This window comes from Puma concolor, chromosome A3, assembly GCF_028749965.1.
Source record: "Puma concolor isolate L17-30 chromosome A3, mPumCon1.1.hap2, whole genome shotgun sequence".
NCBI classification, from domain to species: domain Eukaryota; kingdom Metazoa; phylum Chordata; class Mammalia; order Carnivora; family Felidae; genus Puma; species Puma concolor.
In genome coordinates, this window is record NC_141669.1 from 77,132,536 (window position 1) to 77,150,697 (window position 18,162).

The following is an 18,162-nucleotide window of genomic DNA, read 5'->3' on the forward strand; positions in this document are numbered from 1 at the left end:
ATTAATTTTTAAAATGTGTTTAGATTGCAAGCATTTTTCTTCCTGTTTGTGTTTCTGTTACTTCTATTTTGTTATAAAACTGGGGGAAGGGGAGCATACAGAGGAAGAACAAAGTAAATTCTGTGTCCCTCTTCTTTCCTACAATTACATATCTCCTCTAGGAAATTTATTTCCTCTTCCCACTAAAAAGCCTATAATCTATTAACGTGATTAAGTGAGAGAGGATACCTTTTGTGTACCTGAAAATGCATTTAGAAAAAGATGGATTGATGGATGCACAAATAATGTAATAAAGGAAATATAAGCAAATCATTGGTAATAATTGAATTTCAGTGGTGGGTGTATGGGTATTCACCTGACATGTTCAACTTCTGTAGTTTTGAAAATGTTCATAATAAAATGTTAGAGAAGAAGTTCCTTTGAATACTTCTGTGGGGGAAATGAGAAAAATAATAGTTTTTTTTATTTTTTTTATTTTACAAGCAGTGTTCACTAAGGAGTTATTTTCTGTCTGCATTATAAATCAACATATGTATAGCAGGCAGTGAAATACTGTCATTAACAAAGTAACATGCCACTGAAATTTACTGGATTTCTCTCTCTCTCTCTCTCTCTCTCTCTCTCGGTCTCTTTCTGCGTGCGTGTGTGTGTGTGTGCACGCAGCTATTTTGTTTTCCTTTATCTTACAAAAGACAGTCGTTTCCTCACCATAAACATTATGAACAAGACTACTTCTGAAGTGTGGTTGATAGATGGCCTAAGCCCTTGGGACCCACCAGTACTTATCCAGAAGCGAATACATGGCGTCCTTTACTACGTTGAACACAGAGATGACGAATTATACATTCTCACTAATGTTGGCGAGCCTACAGAATTCAAGGTAATCCTGGATTCTCCTTGTCCCTATGTGGTCTGTTCAAAAGTATCACACTTCCATCAACAACATTCTTTACATTAAGAGTTAACTGTTTTCGTAGACTTTTGGTAAACTGTAGAAATTGATGCTACCTTTCCATGCATAACCAATTCCGTTTCTCTTCCCTTAGATATAATGTCTCTACACTTTGTAATTATGCCTAAAAAGATTAGCAAATGAAACCTACTTTATCCTGATTATATCATTTATGAAAGCCAAACTTAATGATTTAAAAGAATAGACTTTTATAAATTCATGACCTTATAACTTAGCAATTTGGTATTGATCTCAGCTAGGCAGTTCTGCTGGTCCCAGCCAGGCTCCTTAATGCATCCACAGTTAGCTCGCTAGCAAATGCCTTCACTCGAACATCCATTGGTTTGCTGTGAGCTAAGCAGTAGGCCATTCTATCTCACCACACAGCAGGCTCCTTCACACGGTGATGGTCACACTGCAGCCCTGATGTGTTCTTTGGCTCTTCTGGATGCCATGGTTATCACATTTTGTTACCTGGATCTCTTCTGACTTTGTTCCACACAGCTCATGAGAACAGCAGCTGATACCCCTGCCATTATGAATTGGGATTTATTTTTCACAATGAAGAGAAATACCAAAGTTGTAGACTTGGACATGTTTAAGGACCACTGCGTTCTATTCCTGAAGCACAGCAATCTACTTTACGTTAATGTGATTGGTCTGGCTGATGACTCGGTTCGGTCTCTGAAGGTAAGTTTAATTCTACATCCAGTTCAGTGTAACAGAACATCACATTTTGAGTGATAGCAACATACTGTTTCTTGAGTGGAATTTAATTTCAATGAAACTTGGCATACTGGATCTTTTCATACTGGATCTTAGGGGGTTTATTTTAAAATTACTTGGAGGACCTCACTTTTAGTAAAGTTTTACTTAAAATATGAACTTCAGAAGTAGAGTTCAGTGTCACGTTCCTCTTTCCACCTATCGCTATGTATCATCCATCTCTACAACTTTACGTATACTAATCACTCAGGCCAACTTGCCGGCTAGAGCCTGACCCACTGCTGCTGCTCCCATCCCACACCCCCCCCCGTGGGGATAGGAGGCATGCCCACCATATTTCTGCCTTTGCAGAAATACCCTCTTCTTTTTGTTCGTTTTCTTACCTGTGGGGGTTGCAGAAGGGACCAAGAAACCTTTGGTCTCTTTCAGTAAGGGGTGGCAGTGGTCTCCACTGCAGCACAGCTGTGAATGGTGGCATATCTGCCTGGCAGGCTGACTTGCTGATATTGCCTGTGGCTGCCAGAAAAGATAATCTGCCTCCACAAGTGAACTTCTTAAAATTGGTGAATGCCAGCCTTACAACCCCATTTTAAAGCAGCATTGACATGTAGGTTAGGGGCGCCTGGGTGGCTCAGTCAGTTGAGCATCCGACTTCGGCTCAGGTCATGATCTCATGGTCTGTGAGTTGGAGGCCCACATCGGGCTCTGTGCTGACAGCTCAGAGCCTGGAGCCTGCTTCGGATTCCGTGTCTCCCTCTCTCTCTGCCCCTCCCCCGCTCATACTCTGTCTCTGTCAAAGATAAATAAACATTAAAAAAAAAAATTTTTTTAAACATGTAGGTTAGAAAACAGGTGCTGAAGGGAACGGGAAAGGCCTCCATTTTACTTGATATGGAAAGAGTTGTTAAACCAGTTGACCACTTATACCTAGTTTGAGGACCTAGCCAAAATGGAGAGAGAAATGCCATTTGAGCATCTTGTTTGGTTAAATTTTATCCCAAATAATTGAAATCATTACCTTTTTTCTTTTTTAAGTTTATTTATTTTGAGATTTAGTTTGAGCATAGGGAAGGGCAGAGAGAGGGGGAGAGAGAGAATCCCAACCAGGTTCCTTGCTCAGCAGAGCCCAACATAGGGGTCAGTCTCACAACTGCAAGATCACTACCTAAGCCAAAATCAAGAGTCAGACACTTGACTGACTGAACCACCCCGGCTCCCCATTTTCTTTATATATTTTAGATACTAACCCTTTATCGGATATATCATTTGCAGATATCATCTCCCATTCTGTAGGTTGCCTTTTAGTTTGTGTTTCCTTTGGTTTATTTTTGCTTTTTCTTTCCCTTCCCTTGTCTAGAAAAAAGTTGCTATGGCCAGTGTCAGAGAAATTACCTCCTGTGCTCTCTTCCAGAATATCTGTGGTTTCACGTCTCACATTTAGGTCTTTAATCAATTTTGAATTTGTTTTTGTATATGGTATAAGAAAGTGGTCCAGTTTCATTCTTTTGCATGTTTTCCCAGCACCATTTGTTGAAAAGACTGTCTTTTTCCCATTGGATATCACTTCCTGCTTTGTCAAACATTAATTTACCATATAGTTGTTGGTTTATTTCTGGTTTTTCTTTTCTGATCTGTTGATCTGTGTATCTATTTTTGTGCCAGTACCTACTGTTTAGATCACTACAGCTTTGTGATATAACTTGAAATCCAGAACTGTGATGCCTCCAGCTTTCCTTTTCTTCTTCAAGATAGCTTTGGCTATTTGTTTTTTTAAAATTTTTTTTTCAACGTTTATTTTATTTATTTTTGGGGGACAGAGAGAAACAGAGCATGAACGGAGGAGGGGCAGAGAGAGAGGGAGACACAGAATCGGAAACAGGCTCCAGGCTCTGAGCCATCAGCCCAGAGCCTGACGCGGGGCTCGAACTCCCGGACCGCAAGATCGTGACCTGGCTGAAGTCGGACGCTTAACCGACTGCGCCACCCAGGCGCCCCAGCTTTGGCTATTTGGAGTCATTTGTGGCTCCATACAAATTTTAGGATTCTTTGTTCTAGTTTTGTGAAAAGTGCTGTTAGTATTTTGATAGGGATTGCATTAAATGTGTAGATTGCTTTGGTAGTATAGACATTTCAACAATATTTTTTTTTTCCGATCCATGAGCATGAAATGTCTTTCCATTTGTGTCATCTCTAATTTCTCTCATCAGTGTTATAATTTAGAGTTTTCAGAGTCTAGATGTTTTACCTCTTTAGTTAGGTTTATTCCTAGGTATCTCATTATTTTGGGTGTAATTGTAAATGGGATTGTTTTCTAAATTTCTCTTTCTGCTGCTTCATTATTGGTGTATACAAATGCAACAGATTTCTGTAGATTGATTTTGTATCCTGCAACTTTACTGAGTTCATTTACTAGTTCCAGCAGTTTTTTGGTGGAGTCTTTCAAGTTTTATATTTATAGTATCATGTCATGTGCAAATAGTGAAAATTTTACTTTTTCCTTACTGATTTGGATGCCTTTTATTTCTTTTTGTTGCCTGATTGTTGTGGCTAGGACTTCTAGAACTCTGTTGAATAAAAGTGGTCAGAGTGAACATCCTTATCTTGTTCCTGATCTTAAGGAAAGGCTCTCAGTTTTTCCCCATTTAGGATGATGTTAGTTGTGGGTTTTTAATAAAGGGCCTTTATTATGTACAGCTAAGTTCCTTCTAAACCTACTTTGTTGAGGTTTTTTTTTTTTAATCATAAATGGACATTGTACTTTGTCAGATGCTTTTTCTGCATCTACTAAAATGATCATATGGTTCTTATCCTTTTTCTTACTGATGTGGTATATCACGTTGATTGATTTGTGAATATTTAACCACTCTTGCAACCCAGGAATAAGTCCCACTTGGTCATGGTGAATGATGTTTTTAATGTATTGTTGGATTCGGCTTGCTAGTATTTTGTTGAGGATTTTTGCATCTGTGTTCATCAGGGATTTTGGCCTGTAGGTCTCTTTTTATGGTGTCTTTGTGTGGTTTTGGTATCTGAGTAATCCTGTCCTCATAGAATGAATTTAGAAGTTTTCTTTTCTATTTTTTTTTGAAATAGTTTAAGAATAGGCATTAACTGTTCTTCATATGTTTGGTGGAATTCATCTGTGAAGCTATCTGCTCCTGGCCTTTTGTTTGTTTTTTTAATTCCTGATTCAATTTCATTGCTGGTTATCAGTCTGTTCAAATTTTTTTATTTCTTTCTGTTGCAGTTTCAGTAGGTTGTATATTTCTAGGAATTTTTCCATTTCTTCTAGGTTGTCCAGTTTTTTGACATAATTTTTCATAATATTCTTTTATTATTGTTTGTGTTTCTATGGTATTTATTGTTATTTCTCCTCATTTGTAGTTTTATTTAGTTGGGTCCTTTCTCTTTTTTTTTCTTGAGAAGTCTGGCTAGAGGTTTATCAACTTTAGTGATTTTTTTTTTCCAAAGAACCAGCTCCTTGTTTCATTGATCTGTTCTATTGTAGTTGTTTGGTTTCTGTATCGCTTATTTCTGCTCTAATCTTTATTATTTCCTTCCTTCTGCTGGTAATTAGGTTTTGTTTGTTCTTTTTCTAGCTCCTTTAGGTGTAAGGTTAGGTTGTTTATTTGAGGTATTTCTTGCTTCTTACAGTTGGCCTATATTGCTGTAAATTTCCCTCTTAGAACCACTTTTGCTGCATCCCAAAGGTTTTGAACCATTGTGTTTTCATTTTCATTTGTTGCCATGTACTTTTTTAATTTCTTTTGTTTCCTGGTTGACCCATTCATTGTTTAGGAGTATGTTATTTAACCTCCATGTATTTGTAGTCTTTCCAGATGTTTTTTTCTTACAGATTTTTTTCTTTTAGCTTCATAGTGTTACAGTCAGAAAAGATGCATGGTATGACTTTGATCTTTTAAAATTTGTTGAGGCTTGTTTTGTAGCCTAATAAGTGATCTGTTCTGGAGAATGTTCCATGTGCACTTGAAAAAAATGTGTATTCTGTTTTAGGATGGAATGTTCTGAATAGATCTGTCTGTTAAATCCATCTAATCCAGTGCATCATTCAAAGCCATTGTTTCCTTGTTGATTTTCTGTTTAGTTGATCTGTCTATTGATGTAAGTGGGGTGTGAAAGTGCCCTACTGTTGTTAATTATTACCAGTTAGTTCCTTTATGTTTCTTACTAACTGTTTTATGTATTTGGGTGCTCCTGTGTTGGATGCATACATTTTATAATTATTATATCTTCCCGTATTGTTCCCTTTATGATTATATGGTGTCCCTCTTTGTCTCTTGTTACAATCTTTGTTTTAAAATCTATTTTGTCTGATACCAGTATTGCTACTCCAGCTTTTCTTTGACATCCATTTGCATGATCAGTGTTTCTCCATTCCCTCACTTTCAATCTGCAGGTGTTTTTAGATCTAAAATGAGTTTCCTGTAGGTAGCATATGGATGGATCCTGGTTTTATTCATTCTGTCACCCTGTGTCTTTTGATTAGAGCATTTAGTCCATCTAGTTTTAAAGTAATTGTTGATAGATATGTATTTATTGCCATTTTTACTTGTTTTGTAGTTATTTCCAAAGTTTTTCTCTGATCCTTTCTTCTCTTTCTTTCAGGGTTTGCTGGTTTTCTTTAGTGATATATTTGGATTTCTTTCTTCTTTATTCTTTGCATATTTATTAGTAGTTTTTGATTTGTGGTTACCATTAGGTTTTTATATAGCCTCTTCTGCTTATAGCAGAAGTCTGTATTAATTTGATTGTCGTTTAAGTTTGAACCAGTTCTTTACTCCTCCCCTCCCCAAGTTTTACATATATGGTGCCATATTCTACATTGTTTTATTTTGTGAGTTCCTTGACTGATTCTTTACAGAAATATTTATTTTTACTGGTTTTGTGTTTCTTAGCTTCATACTATCTTTTTTTTTGGTCTTTCCTTTTCACTCAGAATCCCCTTTAATATTTCTTGCAGGGCTGGTTTTATGGTCATGAACTCTTTTAGTTTTTATTTGGGAAACTCTTTGTATCTCCTTCTATACTGAGTGATAGCCTTCCTGGATATGGTATTCTTGGATACAAGTTTTTCCTATTCAGCATTTTGAATACATCATGCCACTCCTTTCTGGCTTGGAAAGTTTCGCTGAAAAAACCACTGATAGCCTTATGGGGTTTCCTCTGTATATAACTGTCTTCTTTTGTCTTGCTACATTCATTCATTCATTTATTTTTAGTGTTTATTTATTTTTGAGAGAGAGACAGAGTGCAAGTGGGGAACGAGGAGAGAGAGAGGGAGATACAGAATCCAAAGCAGGCTCCAAGCTCTGTGCTGTCAGCACAGAGCCTGATGTGCAGCTTGAACCCACAAACCATGAGATGATGACCTGAGCTGAAGTCATACGCTTAACTGACTGAACCACCCAGGCACCCCTTGACTTGCTACTTTTAATATTTTTTCTTTATCACTATATTCTGCCATTTTAATTACAATATGCCTTGCTATGGATCTGCTTTTGTTGATTTTTATCCGAGGAGGGGGTGGTGGTTCTCTGTGCATCCTGGATCTGGATTTCTCTCTCTTTCCTTCTCCAGATTAGGTAAGTTTTCATCTATTATTTCTCAAATTCTCTGCCCCCTTTTCTTTATCTTCTTATGGGACTCCTAGAATACAACTGTTATTATGTTTGATGGAGTCACTGAGTTCCCTAAGTCCATTCTCATTTTCCATAATTCTTTTTTCTCTCTTTTGTTCACCTTGATTACTTTCCATTACTCTGTCTTCTAGGTAATTATTTTTTTTTTTAATTTATATATGAAATTTATTGTCAAATTGGTTTCCATACAACACCCAGTGCTCATCCCAAAAGGTGCCCTCCTCAGTACCCATCACCCACCCTCTCCTCCCTCCCACCCCCCATCAACCCTTAGTTTGTTCTCAGTTCTCAACAGTCTCTTATGCTTTGGCTCTCTCCCACTCTAACCTCTTTTTTTTTTTTTTTGTTCCCCTCCCCCATGGGTTTCTCTTAAGTTTCTCAGGATCCACATAAGAGTGAAACCATATGGTATCTGTCTTTCTCTGTATGGCTTATTTCACTTAGCATCACACTCTCCAGTTCCATCCACGTTGCTACAAAAGGCCATATTTCATTTTTTCTCATTGCCACGTAGTATTCCATAGTGTATATAAACCACAATTTCTTTATCCATTCATCAGTTGATGGACATTTAGGCTCTTTCCATAATTTGGCTATTGTTGAGAGTGCTGCTATGAACATTGGGGTACAAGTGCCCCTATGCATCAGCACTCCTGTGTCCCTTGGGTAAATTCCTAGCAGTGCTACTGCTGGGTCATAGGGTAGGTCTATTTTTAATTTTCTGAGGAACCTCCACACTGCTTTCCAGAGTGGCTGCACCAATTTGCATTCCCACCAACAGTGCAAGAGGGTTCCCGTTTCTCCACATCCTCTCCGGCATCTATAGTCTCCTGATTTGTTCATTTTGGCCACTCTGACTGGCGTGAGGTGATACCTGAGTGTGGTTTTGATTTGTATTTCCCTGATAAGGAGCGACGCTGAACATCTTTTCATGTGCCTGTTGGCCATCCGGATGTCTTCTTTAGAGAAGTGTCTATTCATGTTTTCTGCCCATTTCTTCACTGGGTTATTGGCTTTTCGGGTGTGGAGTTTGGTGAGCTCTTTATAGATTTTGGATACTAGCCCTTTGTCCGATATGTCATTTGCAAATATCTTTTCCCATTCCGTTGGTTGCCTTTTAGTTTTGTTGGTTGTTTCCTTTGCTGTGCAGAAGCTTTTTATCTTCATAAGGTCCCAGTAATTCACTTTTGCTTTTAATTCCCTTGCCTTTGGGGATGTGTCGAGTAAGAGATTGCTACGGCTGAGGTCAGAGAGGTCTTTTCCTGCTTTCTCCTCTAAGGTTTTGATGGTTTCCTGTCTCACATTCAGGTCCTTTATCCATTTTGAGTTTATTTTTGTGAATGGTGTGAGAAAGTGGTCTAGTTTCAACCTTCTGCATGTTGCTGTCCAGTTCTCCCAGCACCATTTGTTAAAGAGACTGTCTTTTTTCCATTGGATGTTCTTTCCTGCTTTGTCAAAGATGAGTTGGCCATACGTTTGTGGGTCTAGTTCTGGGGTTTCTATTCTATTCCATTGGTCTATGTGTCTGTTTTTGTGCCATGTCTTCTAGGTAATTAATTCGTTCCTCTGCTTCCAGCCTGCTATTCATTGTATCAAGCACGTTTCTCATTTTGTTTATTGAACCCTTTATCTCTGGTATATTATTCCTTATCTGTGCTAATAGTTTCACTGATGTCCACCATTCTTTTCTCAAGTCTGGTGAGTATCCTTACGATCATTGCTTTAAATTCTTCATCAGGCATATTACTTCTATGTTTCACTTAAATCTCTGGCTTTTTGTTCACTTGAGACAAAGCGTGTCTTCTCATTTTGTCTAAGTTTCTATGCCTATTTCTGTGTGAGGAAAGTCAACTACATCTCTTGTTCTTGAGGGTAATGGCTTTATGAAGAAGAGGTCCTGTAGTGTCCTGCAGTATAATGTCTTCTGTTCTCCAGGGCCTGATGCTTCCAGGAATATCTCCAGTGGAACATCATATCTGTAATTTATTCTATATCCTCTCTTTACTCCCTGACCCTTTTGGGCTTTGTTACAGTGTTTTGAGTCATCAACACATAGAATCAATACTACATTATATATTAGGTTCTACTTAAAGAAAATTTTATAGATCAGAGCCTTTCATGAACTGGATAATACTGATTAATATGCAGGGACAATGGCATACACAAAGGACAAAATCTTTAAGCCAGACTATATTATAAAATATTTCTGTATGTAACATCTCCGCCTAGTAGGCACTTCACTAAAAGATCTTTTTAAACTCCATCTGGGCAACAGAAATGTAAAATCCTTAATATATTTGTCTCCTATCTTTGGTCATCATATTACCAGTTTTTCCTGGTAATTTTTTTTTTCACAAAAAGAAGCTATGATAATTTAATTGGTTATGATACTTAATTTAAGCAAATCTTGGGGAGATTTTTTGCTTTGTACTAATATCAGTTCACATGGAGGCATTTGCACACTTGGGCCAGTTTTCTTTCAGTGAGATAGATGACTACGATTGCTGGTAGGATGCTAGCGCTGAACCTGTTTCTTTCGTGTATCAAAGAAATATCTGCAGATCACCTAGCCAATTTATCATTATTCTTGGGTGCTGTCCATTAACATACCCAGATAGTACTGCAGGTTTCTCAATAGGAAATGCGGTTTAAGATATCCTTGAGATGGTTAACATTTATTTCTGGACAACTAGAACTAGACAAACTAGAACAGTTTTTGTTATGGTAAAACTTTATCCTTGGTCCCAGTACTTTAAGAAATACACCCAAAAGAGTTATTTATTGGAACTACTTGGTTTGAAACTATGACCACTTACCACATGGGGCACATGGAAACTCTTTTAAAGTTTCACCAAAGGACAGAAAAATTTGTGCCTCTGTGGACTTAGGCATCATGTACCCTCTTTCTGAGACCTGGTTACAACATGAGTAGTGAGAAGCGATGGTGGTTTTTCCCAGCAAGGTCTCCATTTACTCACTCCCATTTATGCTTCCAGACTTCACAACTTTGATGTGCCACATGCTTCTTTCCGTTTTATGGCTTTCACTTAAGTAGACAGATTATCCTTGAACATAATTCTCAGTCTGAGGACAGTAAATTAGGAACTCTCTTTGAGAGATATTTTGAATATATATCCTTGGAGTGTTCAGGAAGATAGATTCTTTGGACTAATAGTAAGACATGTGCTCTGTGAACATAAACTCTGGCTGTAGTTTCTACAGGTCAGATGATGCACTCTTTATGCACACAGCCCCACCTACCCTTTTTGAATAATGCCAACCCGTGACATTGCTGTGCCAAGACCTCTGATTTTCTTTCTACAATTACTCGGGAAAGGAAAGGCAATTTTCTTTTAATGTTCTGACTCTCGGTACCATTTCTTATATTCTGCCAGCCTGCTTACCACAATTCTTTGAAAGGTGTAAGAGGGATGTTAGTGGCAGGCTTGAAACTGGACCCTGCTGCTCTGAGAGAATAAATTTTGATTCCTTTCCTTTTTTCTTAAAGTGAAGAATCCTAATCATAATAGCTGTGAGTTTCTCAGAGTGTATGTGCCAGGAAAGGTTTTGTTCTGCACAACAGTTAGCCTGGGGGCTGAAGTTAGAAACAAATTGTAAATGCTTTAGTGCTGCTGAGTGAGTTTGTAGCCCTGGCATGATAGCTGTCACCACTGTGGCTGTCTAGGCCACAGGGGAAGTGCTGGTGGGTAAATCATTAAAAAAACACCTGAGCGAGATTTCATGTTCTCTGAGAACGGAGATCTGGAGATGTTGCCGGGTTCTGGAATTATTATTTGATTTGCTCTTATTCGTAACCATTTTACTATTCACTTCCCAAGTTTATACCCAAAATAAATGGCTTTATTAAAGGAGATCCTGTATAAATCCAGAGTCATGATAAACCATTTTCCTATAATTTTTCCTTATTTTATTGGTCATTAATGTGGAGTCCTGTTCATTTGTTACTTGAAATATATTCTGTTGTGCTGAAATAATAGTTAAATGAGGAATTACTTATAATGGATAAAAGTAAACTTGATGTCCACATCATCTTGTTTGTAGCTGACTCAAATTTAATTAATGATACTTAGTGTGTAAAGAGTAAAAATAACTTTTATTTCTTTAGCTTCCTCCTTGGGCCTGTGGATTCATAATGGATACCAATTCAGACCCAAAGAACTGCCCCTTCCAGCTTTGCTCTCCAATACGTCCCCCAAAATACTACACATACAAATTTGCAGAAGGCAAACTATTTGAGGAAACTGGGCACGAAGACCCAATCACAAAGACTAGTCGTGTTTTACGTCTAGAAGCCAAAAGCAAGGTAAGTCTTTGTAATCCCAACTGTGAGCCCCCATCTACTGCATTCATACTACTTGTCAAGCATTGTGCAGTTGCTGCTGGTGTTACATTAGCATGGGTTTCTGAAGTGGATCTCACATACCACAGTAAGACCCAAATGATCTTAAGGGATCCATGGATTTTTTTTTTTAAATACTCCCGTATTTATTTTAACATGGCTTAGAAAATTTATAGCTAGCATGTCAAGTCATTGATTTCATCAAGGCTTGTTAATATTTGAATTTTGAATTTGAATTTTGAAAGTTGACTTCAAGAAATTGTCAAAGTTGGTTTCTAGGTAATGGCAAAAAATTGTGAAGGTGGTAAGCAGTTGACTAGAGTGCTTGAATCTAGTAGGGAAGATGATTGATGTTGAAGGAGTAAGTGCTAATGTACTGACTGCTGCAAAGGACGCCGTGTTGAGTACAGTGGAAACATGGCACAGGGACCTTACCTAGGCTGGAGGGATCACTGAAGGCTTCTGAGAAAGTGATGTCTCAGGTAAAACCTCAAGGATGATTAAGAATCTAACTAGAAAAGGGGCAGGAGGAATACATTTGTGTAGAGGCCTGAATTGAGGGAGAAATGGTGCTTTCAAGAAGTAGAAAGGAAGGGGTGCCTGGTTGACTCAGTTGCAAGAGGATGCAACTTTTGATCTCAGGGTTGTGAGCTCAAGCCACATGTTGGGTGTAGAGATTACTTAAATAAATTTTTTTTTAAGTAAAGGAGGACAATATGGCCAAAGTGTAGAGTAAAAGAGGTAAGACTGAGGGCAGAGTAAAAAGTATAAAAGAAAATTTGTGCAAGTGGGGAACAAATTAATAAACTGTGGCCTTTGGATTTAAGGAATTTTCAGACCTTGACCTATCAAACATCAGATAACTTCATATGTGTTGGCAATGAATTATGACACAGCCTTTTTGTCTTTATGAATTTTTTTCTTCGTTGATTTTCTTTTAAATCTTTATTTAAGTGTATTTTTTAAATAATACAAGAGCAATACACATTTCTTAGAATAAATACAAAAATGCAGAATGTACAAAGTTTAGATGACTACTTTTCAGTCCCATTTGCTGTACCTCTTAGATATAATTATTGTTTACCATTTATTGTATCACTTTCCAGATTTTTGTGTTTGGTTCTTTGTCAACAGAATATGTTTACAGGGGCGCAGTCGGTTGAGCTCAGTCAGCTGAGCATCCGAATTCAGGTTAGGTAATGATCTCACGGTTCGTTAGTTCAAGCCCCATATCAGGTCCTCCACTCCCAGCGCAGAGCTGGCTTCAGATCCTGTTCCCGTCTCTCTCTCTCTGCCCCTCCCCCTCTTACACTCAAAAAGAAAAGAAAAAAATATATATTTTTAGGCTTTCTTTTGCTTTAGAAATGTGTAACTATACCATATACCAATCCATCAAAATGTTGTAGTTATCATATCCTAAGTGGAAAGAACAGTGAAACTAAGTGAAATTCTGGCGCTTAATGGTTGAGGATTCTGCCTATAGAGGACAGAAAATTGAGCAGTTAAAACTTCTTTAGTCAACCTATTTGTAAATACGCAAAGATGTGAAATGTCAGTATCTAGCCATAGGTGTGGGGAAATTATGCTAGTACGTCTAATTTTGGTAGCTATATTTTGACTTAATCTTGAAAGAAAAAAATTACAGTAATAGTAGGTAGTAAAGAACTCTTTAAAATCACTTCACTGTCTTGGAAAGCTGCATTTCATAAAATGTTTTCAAGCCTGAGTTTTGCTGCTCTTTTCTAGTTAGCATTATGGGTCAGCAGAATAGCTAAAAATGGGGATGAACCATGATGTATTTTTAAAGACCTTAACCATAACTCTGTTGTCCTTTTTTTTTTTTTTTTAAGTAATTTCTATACCCAATGTGAAGCTTGAACTCACAACTCTTAAGAGTCACATGCTCCACCGAGTGAGCCAGCCAGGAGCCCCTCCGTTGTCTCAATTAAATGAAGTTTGTATTCAACATCAGTAAGCAATGCATAAAATTAGGGATAAACTGTTTTAAAAAACTTTTATTTACATTGCGTAGTAACTCTTCATTTCCAGGATGGAAAATCAGTGCCAATGACTATTTTCCACAAAACGGATTCTGAGGACTTGCAGAAGAAACCTCTCCTGGTACATGTATATGGAGCTTATGGAATGGACTTAAAAATGAATTTCAGACCTGAAAGACGGGTGTTGGTGGATGATGGATGGATATTAGCATATTGCCACGTTCGGTGAGTCAACACATTTTACCTGGCACATGAGTGTTGTGACAGATGTCCAGAACAATGCTGTATCAGGGAGGAAAGTTTATTTTCTCATTTGTGTTATTGAATTTATGTATTCCTAAACATGTGCTGATAGAAGGTGATTTAACAGACTAGTTGATCCAGAAAGCAAAAGGGTAGATTTTTAGGATCTTGCACCAGATTTTTTTTTTTTTTTTTTTTTAATTCTATTGAGACCTCTTTACTTGGGGCAAAAATGAGACCTGAAAGCAAAGCAGTAGGTATATGGTAAATAACAGTAAAACAAGCGACAGTTTTGATGATCACTTTATTTTTTTTTTTTTTTATTTTTTTTTTTTTTTCAACGTTTATTTTTGGGACAGAGAGAGACAGAGCATGAATGGGGGAGGGGCAGAGAGAGAGGGAGACACAGAATCGGAAACAGGCTCCAGGCTCCGAGCCATCAGCCCAGAGCCCGACGCGGGGCTCGAACTCACGGAGCGCGAGATTGTGACCTGGCTGAAGTCGGACGCTTAACCAACTGCGCCACCCAGGCGCCCCGATGATCACTTTAGAATAGCAAGAATTTAACACATTTTGAAATTAAGTCTATGAATGAGCTATTCTTTCTTTTCCTTTTTTTTTTATATATAATTTATTATCAAATTGGTTTACCCAGTGCTCATCCCAAAAGGTGCCCTCCTCAATGCCCGTCACCCCTTTCCCCTCTCCCCCACCCCCCATCAACCCTCACTTTGTTCTCAATATCCAAGAGTCTCTTATGGTTTGCCTCCCTCCCTCTCTGTAACTTTTCCCCCCCTTCCTCTCCCCCATGGTCTTATGTTAAGTTTCTCAGGATCCACATATCAGTGAAAACATATGATATCTGTCTTTCTCTGCCTGACTTTTTTTTTCACTTAGCATAATACTCTCCAGTTCCATCCATGTTGCAACAAATGGCCATATTTCGTTCTTTCTCATTGCCCTGTAGTACTCCATTGTGTATATAAACCACGATTTCTTTATCCATTCATCAGTTGATGGACATTTAGGCTTTTTCCATAATTTGGCTATTGTTGAGAGTGCTGCTATAAACATTGGGGTACAAGTGCCCCTTTGCATCAGTACTCCTGTATCCCTTGGGTAAATTCCTAGCAGTGCTATTGCTGGGTCATAGGGTAGGTCTATTTTTAATTTTCTGAGGAACCTCCACACTGCTTTCCAGAGTGGCTGCACCAGTTTGCATTCCCACCAACAGTGCAAGAGGGTTCCCGTTTCTCCACATCCTCGCCAGCGTCTATAGTCTCCTGATTTGTTCATTTTAGCCACTCTGACTGGCGTGAGGTGGTATCTCAGTGTGGTTTTGATTTGTATTTCCCTGATGAGGAATGACGTTGAGCATGTTTTCATGTGCCTGTTGGCCATCTGGATGTTTTCTTTAGAAAAGTATCTATTCATGTCTTCTGCCCATTTCTTCACTGGCTTATTTGCTTTTCAGGTGTGGAGTTTTGTGAGTTCTTCATAGGTTTTGGATACTAGCCCTTTATCCGATATGTCATTTGCAAGTATCCCATTCCATCAGTTGCCTTTTAGTTTTGTTGATTGATTCCTTTGTGGTTGCACCAGATTTTTAGAATTCATGTACCAGTCTGTGTACTCTGACTTCATTTTTTTTAGCTGTTTTCAAGACACAAGTAGTATTTTATGTTTCTGCTTAAAATCCTACTCCATCTCCCTATCTCCAAAATAAAATCCAAATTCCTTACTTATAGTATTTAACATCCTAATGATCTGGCTTATCTCTGTAGTGAGATCTTTCATTACTGCCCAGACAAACCCTGCACTCCAGCCCTGTTACATCCTTTCAGATGATACTTTCTCCTCTCTGCATTTGCACATGCTGTGTCTTGATGTTTTCCCTTTCTTTGTGCATCTCATATTTTCATATTCTCATATTCTTCCTCCAAGACTCGGATTAGGTATCCTCTCCTTCTTAAGCATTTGTTTTAAGAAGTATATACCCCTAACCTAATAAGTGGATGTTCTTTCTACTGTTTCTGTGATAACCTGCAGTACACTTGTGTGAAAGCAGCAACCACATGCTTGGCAGCTGTTTTCTTTCCCCCCAAAATTATGATCTTCAGGCAGGAGATTTTTGCGTGTGTGTGTGTGTAGATTTTTTTTTTTTTAAGAAAGTTTATTTGTGGGGCGCCTGGGTGGTTCAGTCAGTTAAGTGTCTGACTTTGGGTCAGGTCATGATTTCATGGTTTGTGGGCTTCGAGCCCCGTGTTGGGCTCTGTGCTCAGAGCCTGGAGCCTGCTTCAGATTCTGTGTCTCCCTCTCCGCCCCTCCCCCACTTGTGCTCTGTCTCTCAAAAATAAGTAAACGTTAAAAACAATTTTTTTGAGAAAGTTTATTTGTAATCTTGTATCATTTAACCAAATGATTCTCAGCTCTGGGTGTACAGTCATCTGAGGACCTTTTGCTTTTTTATATTTTTAAGGCCAGCATTTAACACAGTACCTGAGAAGCAGAAGCAGCAACTCAAAACATATTTGTTGAGGGAGACCTGACTGGCTTAGAGCATGCTGAGTTTATTGATCCTTGGGTCATGAGTTTAAGCCTCATGTTGGGCATAGAGCTTACTTTGAATGAATAAATGAGTGAATGAGTGGAAAAGAGAAAATGACAAATGACTCTTATTTTTTTATAAAAACATATTTGTTGAACCCATTTTTGACTGTCTCTTATCAGGGATTGACAAACCCTTTCTCTGAAAAACTGAATAGTAAATATTTCAGGCTTTGTAGGCCACCTGTGGTCTCTGTTGTATATTCCTCATTGTTTTTTGTTGTTGTTTTTTCTCCCAACCTTTAAAAATAAACCATTCTTAGCTCTAACGCCATTTAAAAAAAAAAAAACAGGCCTCCAGGTAGTTGTTGCCCACCGGCTATTGTTTGCTGACCCTGAAATATATCATTAATATTTTTTTCCCACTAAAAAATTTTTTTGCCCTTTAATTTCAGGGGTGGTGGTGAGTTAGGCCTCCAGTGGCACGCTGATGGCCGTCTAACTAAAAAACTCAATGGCCTTGCTGACTTAGAGGCTTGCATTAAGACGCTTCATGGCCAAGGCTTTTCTCAGCCAAGTCTAACAGCCTTGACTGCTTTCAGTGCTGGAGGGGTGCTTGTGGGAGCATTGTGTAATTCTAATCCAGAGCTCCTAAGAGCTGTGACTTTGGAGGTGAGTATACTTTGTCTCTTCTATTTACAAAGTGGGAAAGTGGGAAAGCCCTAGGATGCTCTATAAAAAATATTTGTTATATCTTTTCACATTTCTCTCTCTCTCTCCCAAATATTTTTAAAGAAGTTGCTAACATATTTACTAGCATAGGGAGTATAACAAAACCTTAAAATTTTAAACACAGAATTGTAGCTCTGGGAGAACTTCTAAACTTAATCTAACTGCTTATCCTTTATCCCTTCTTCCTGGACAGTGTTCTTTATTAATCATTGAGAATTTCCACTGAAGAATATTAATGGCTATCCTCATTGACCATTTCTTATTTTTAAGAACATGTAGAGTTGGTAGAAAAGAGGCAAAGGATATATGACTCACCAGTTCCAGGGACTCAGGCAGAGCACACTGTGACTCTGGAATTCATGAAATCCGTTGCCTGTGCTGCCCATCAACCTTTTAGTCCTGGATGTAGGGGCTCTCTGTTTTTTAGATACTCCATTCTTAAAGGTCTTTAAGGGGTAGTTTTTCTGTACTTTGATTGAAATATCTTGCTTTATTCTTAAAAGTCTCTACAGTTGACCTTTGAACAACATGGGGGCCAGGGGCACAGACCCATCCCCATCCCCGTGCAGTCAGAAACCCATGATAAACTTTGGACTCCCCAAAAACTTAACTGCAAATAGCCTCCTGTTGAGCAGAAACTTTACCAATAACGTAAGCAGTCGATTAACATGTTTTGTATATTCTATGTATCACATACTATGTTCTTACAATAAGTTAGAGATAAGAAAATGTTATTAAGATCATAAGGAAGAGAAAAAAATGTTTGTACAGTACTGTGTGTATATCTATTGAAAAAATCCAGATGTAAGTGGACTTGCATAGTTCGAACCTATGTCACTCAAGGGGCAACTGTATAGTCTTCCTGGTGTCCAAAATTATGACGTTCTGTTAAAGCAGCTCATTTCACCTTCATCACTGTGCTCCTGGTTAGGTACTCTAGAA

The 18,162-nt window shown here is 38.2% G+C and overlaps 1 protein-coding gene across 4 annotated transcripts in view; it reads left to right on the forward strand.

The window, feature by feature from the left end:
* PREPL (prolyl endopeptidase like) overlaps window positions 1-18,162 on the forward strand; it is a 60,467-nt gene that overhangs the window by 35,662 nt on the left and 6,643 nt on the right. For all 4 annotated transcript variants that reach the window (XM_025932108.2, XM_086701196.1, XM_086701197.1 and 1 more), the window contains 5 exons: window positions 664-880; window positions 1,457-1,642; window positions 11,465-11,662; window positions 13,748-13,923; window positions 16,944-17,160. In XM_025932108.2, the coding sequence (XP_025787893.1) occupies window positions 664-880; window positions 1,457-1,642; window positions 11,465-11,662; window positions 13,748-13,923; window positions 16,944-17,160 (994 nt within the window). The remainder of the gene's footprint in view (window positions 1-663; window positions 881-1,456; window positions 1,643-11,464; window positions 11,663-13,747; window positions 13,924-16,943; window positions 17,161-18,162) is intronic.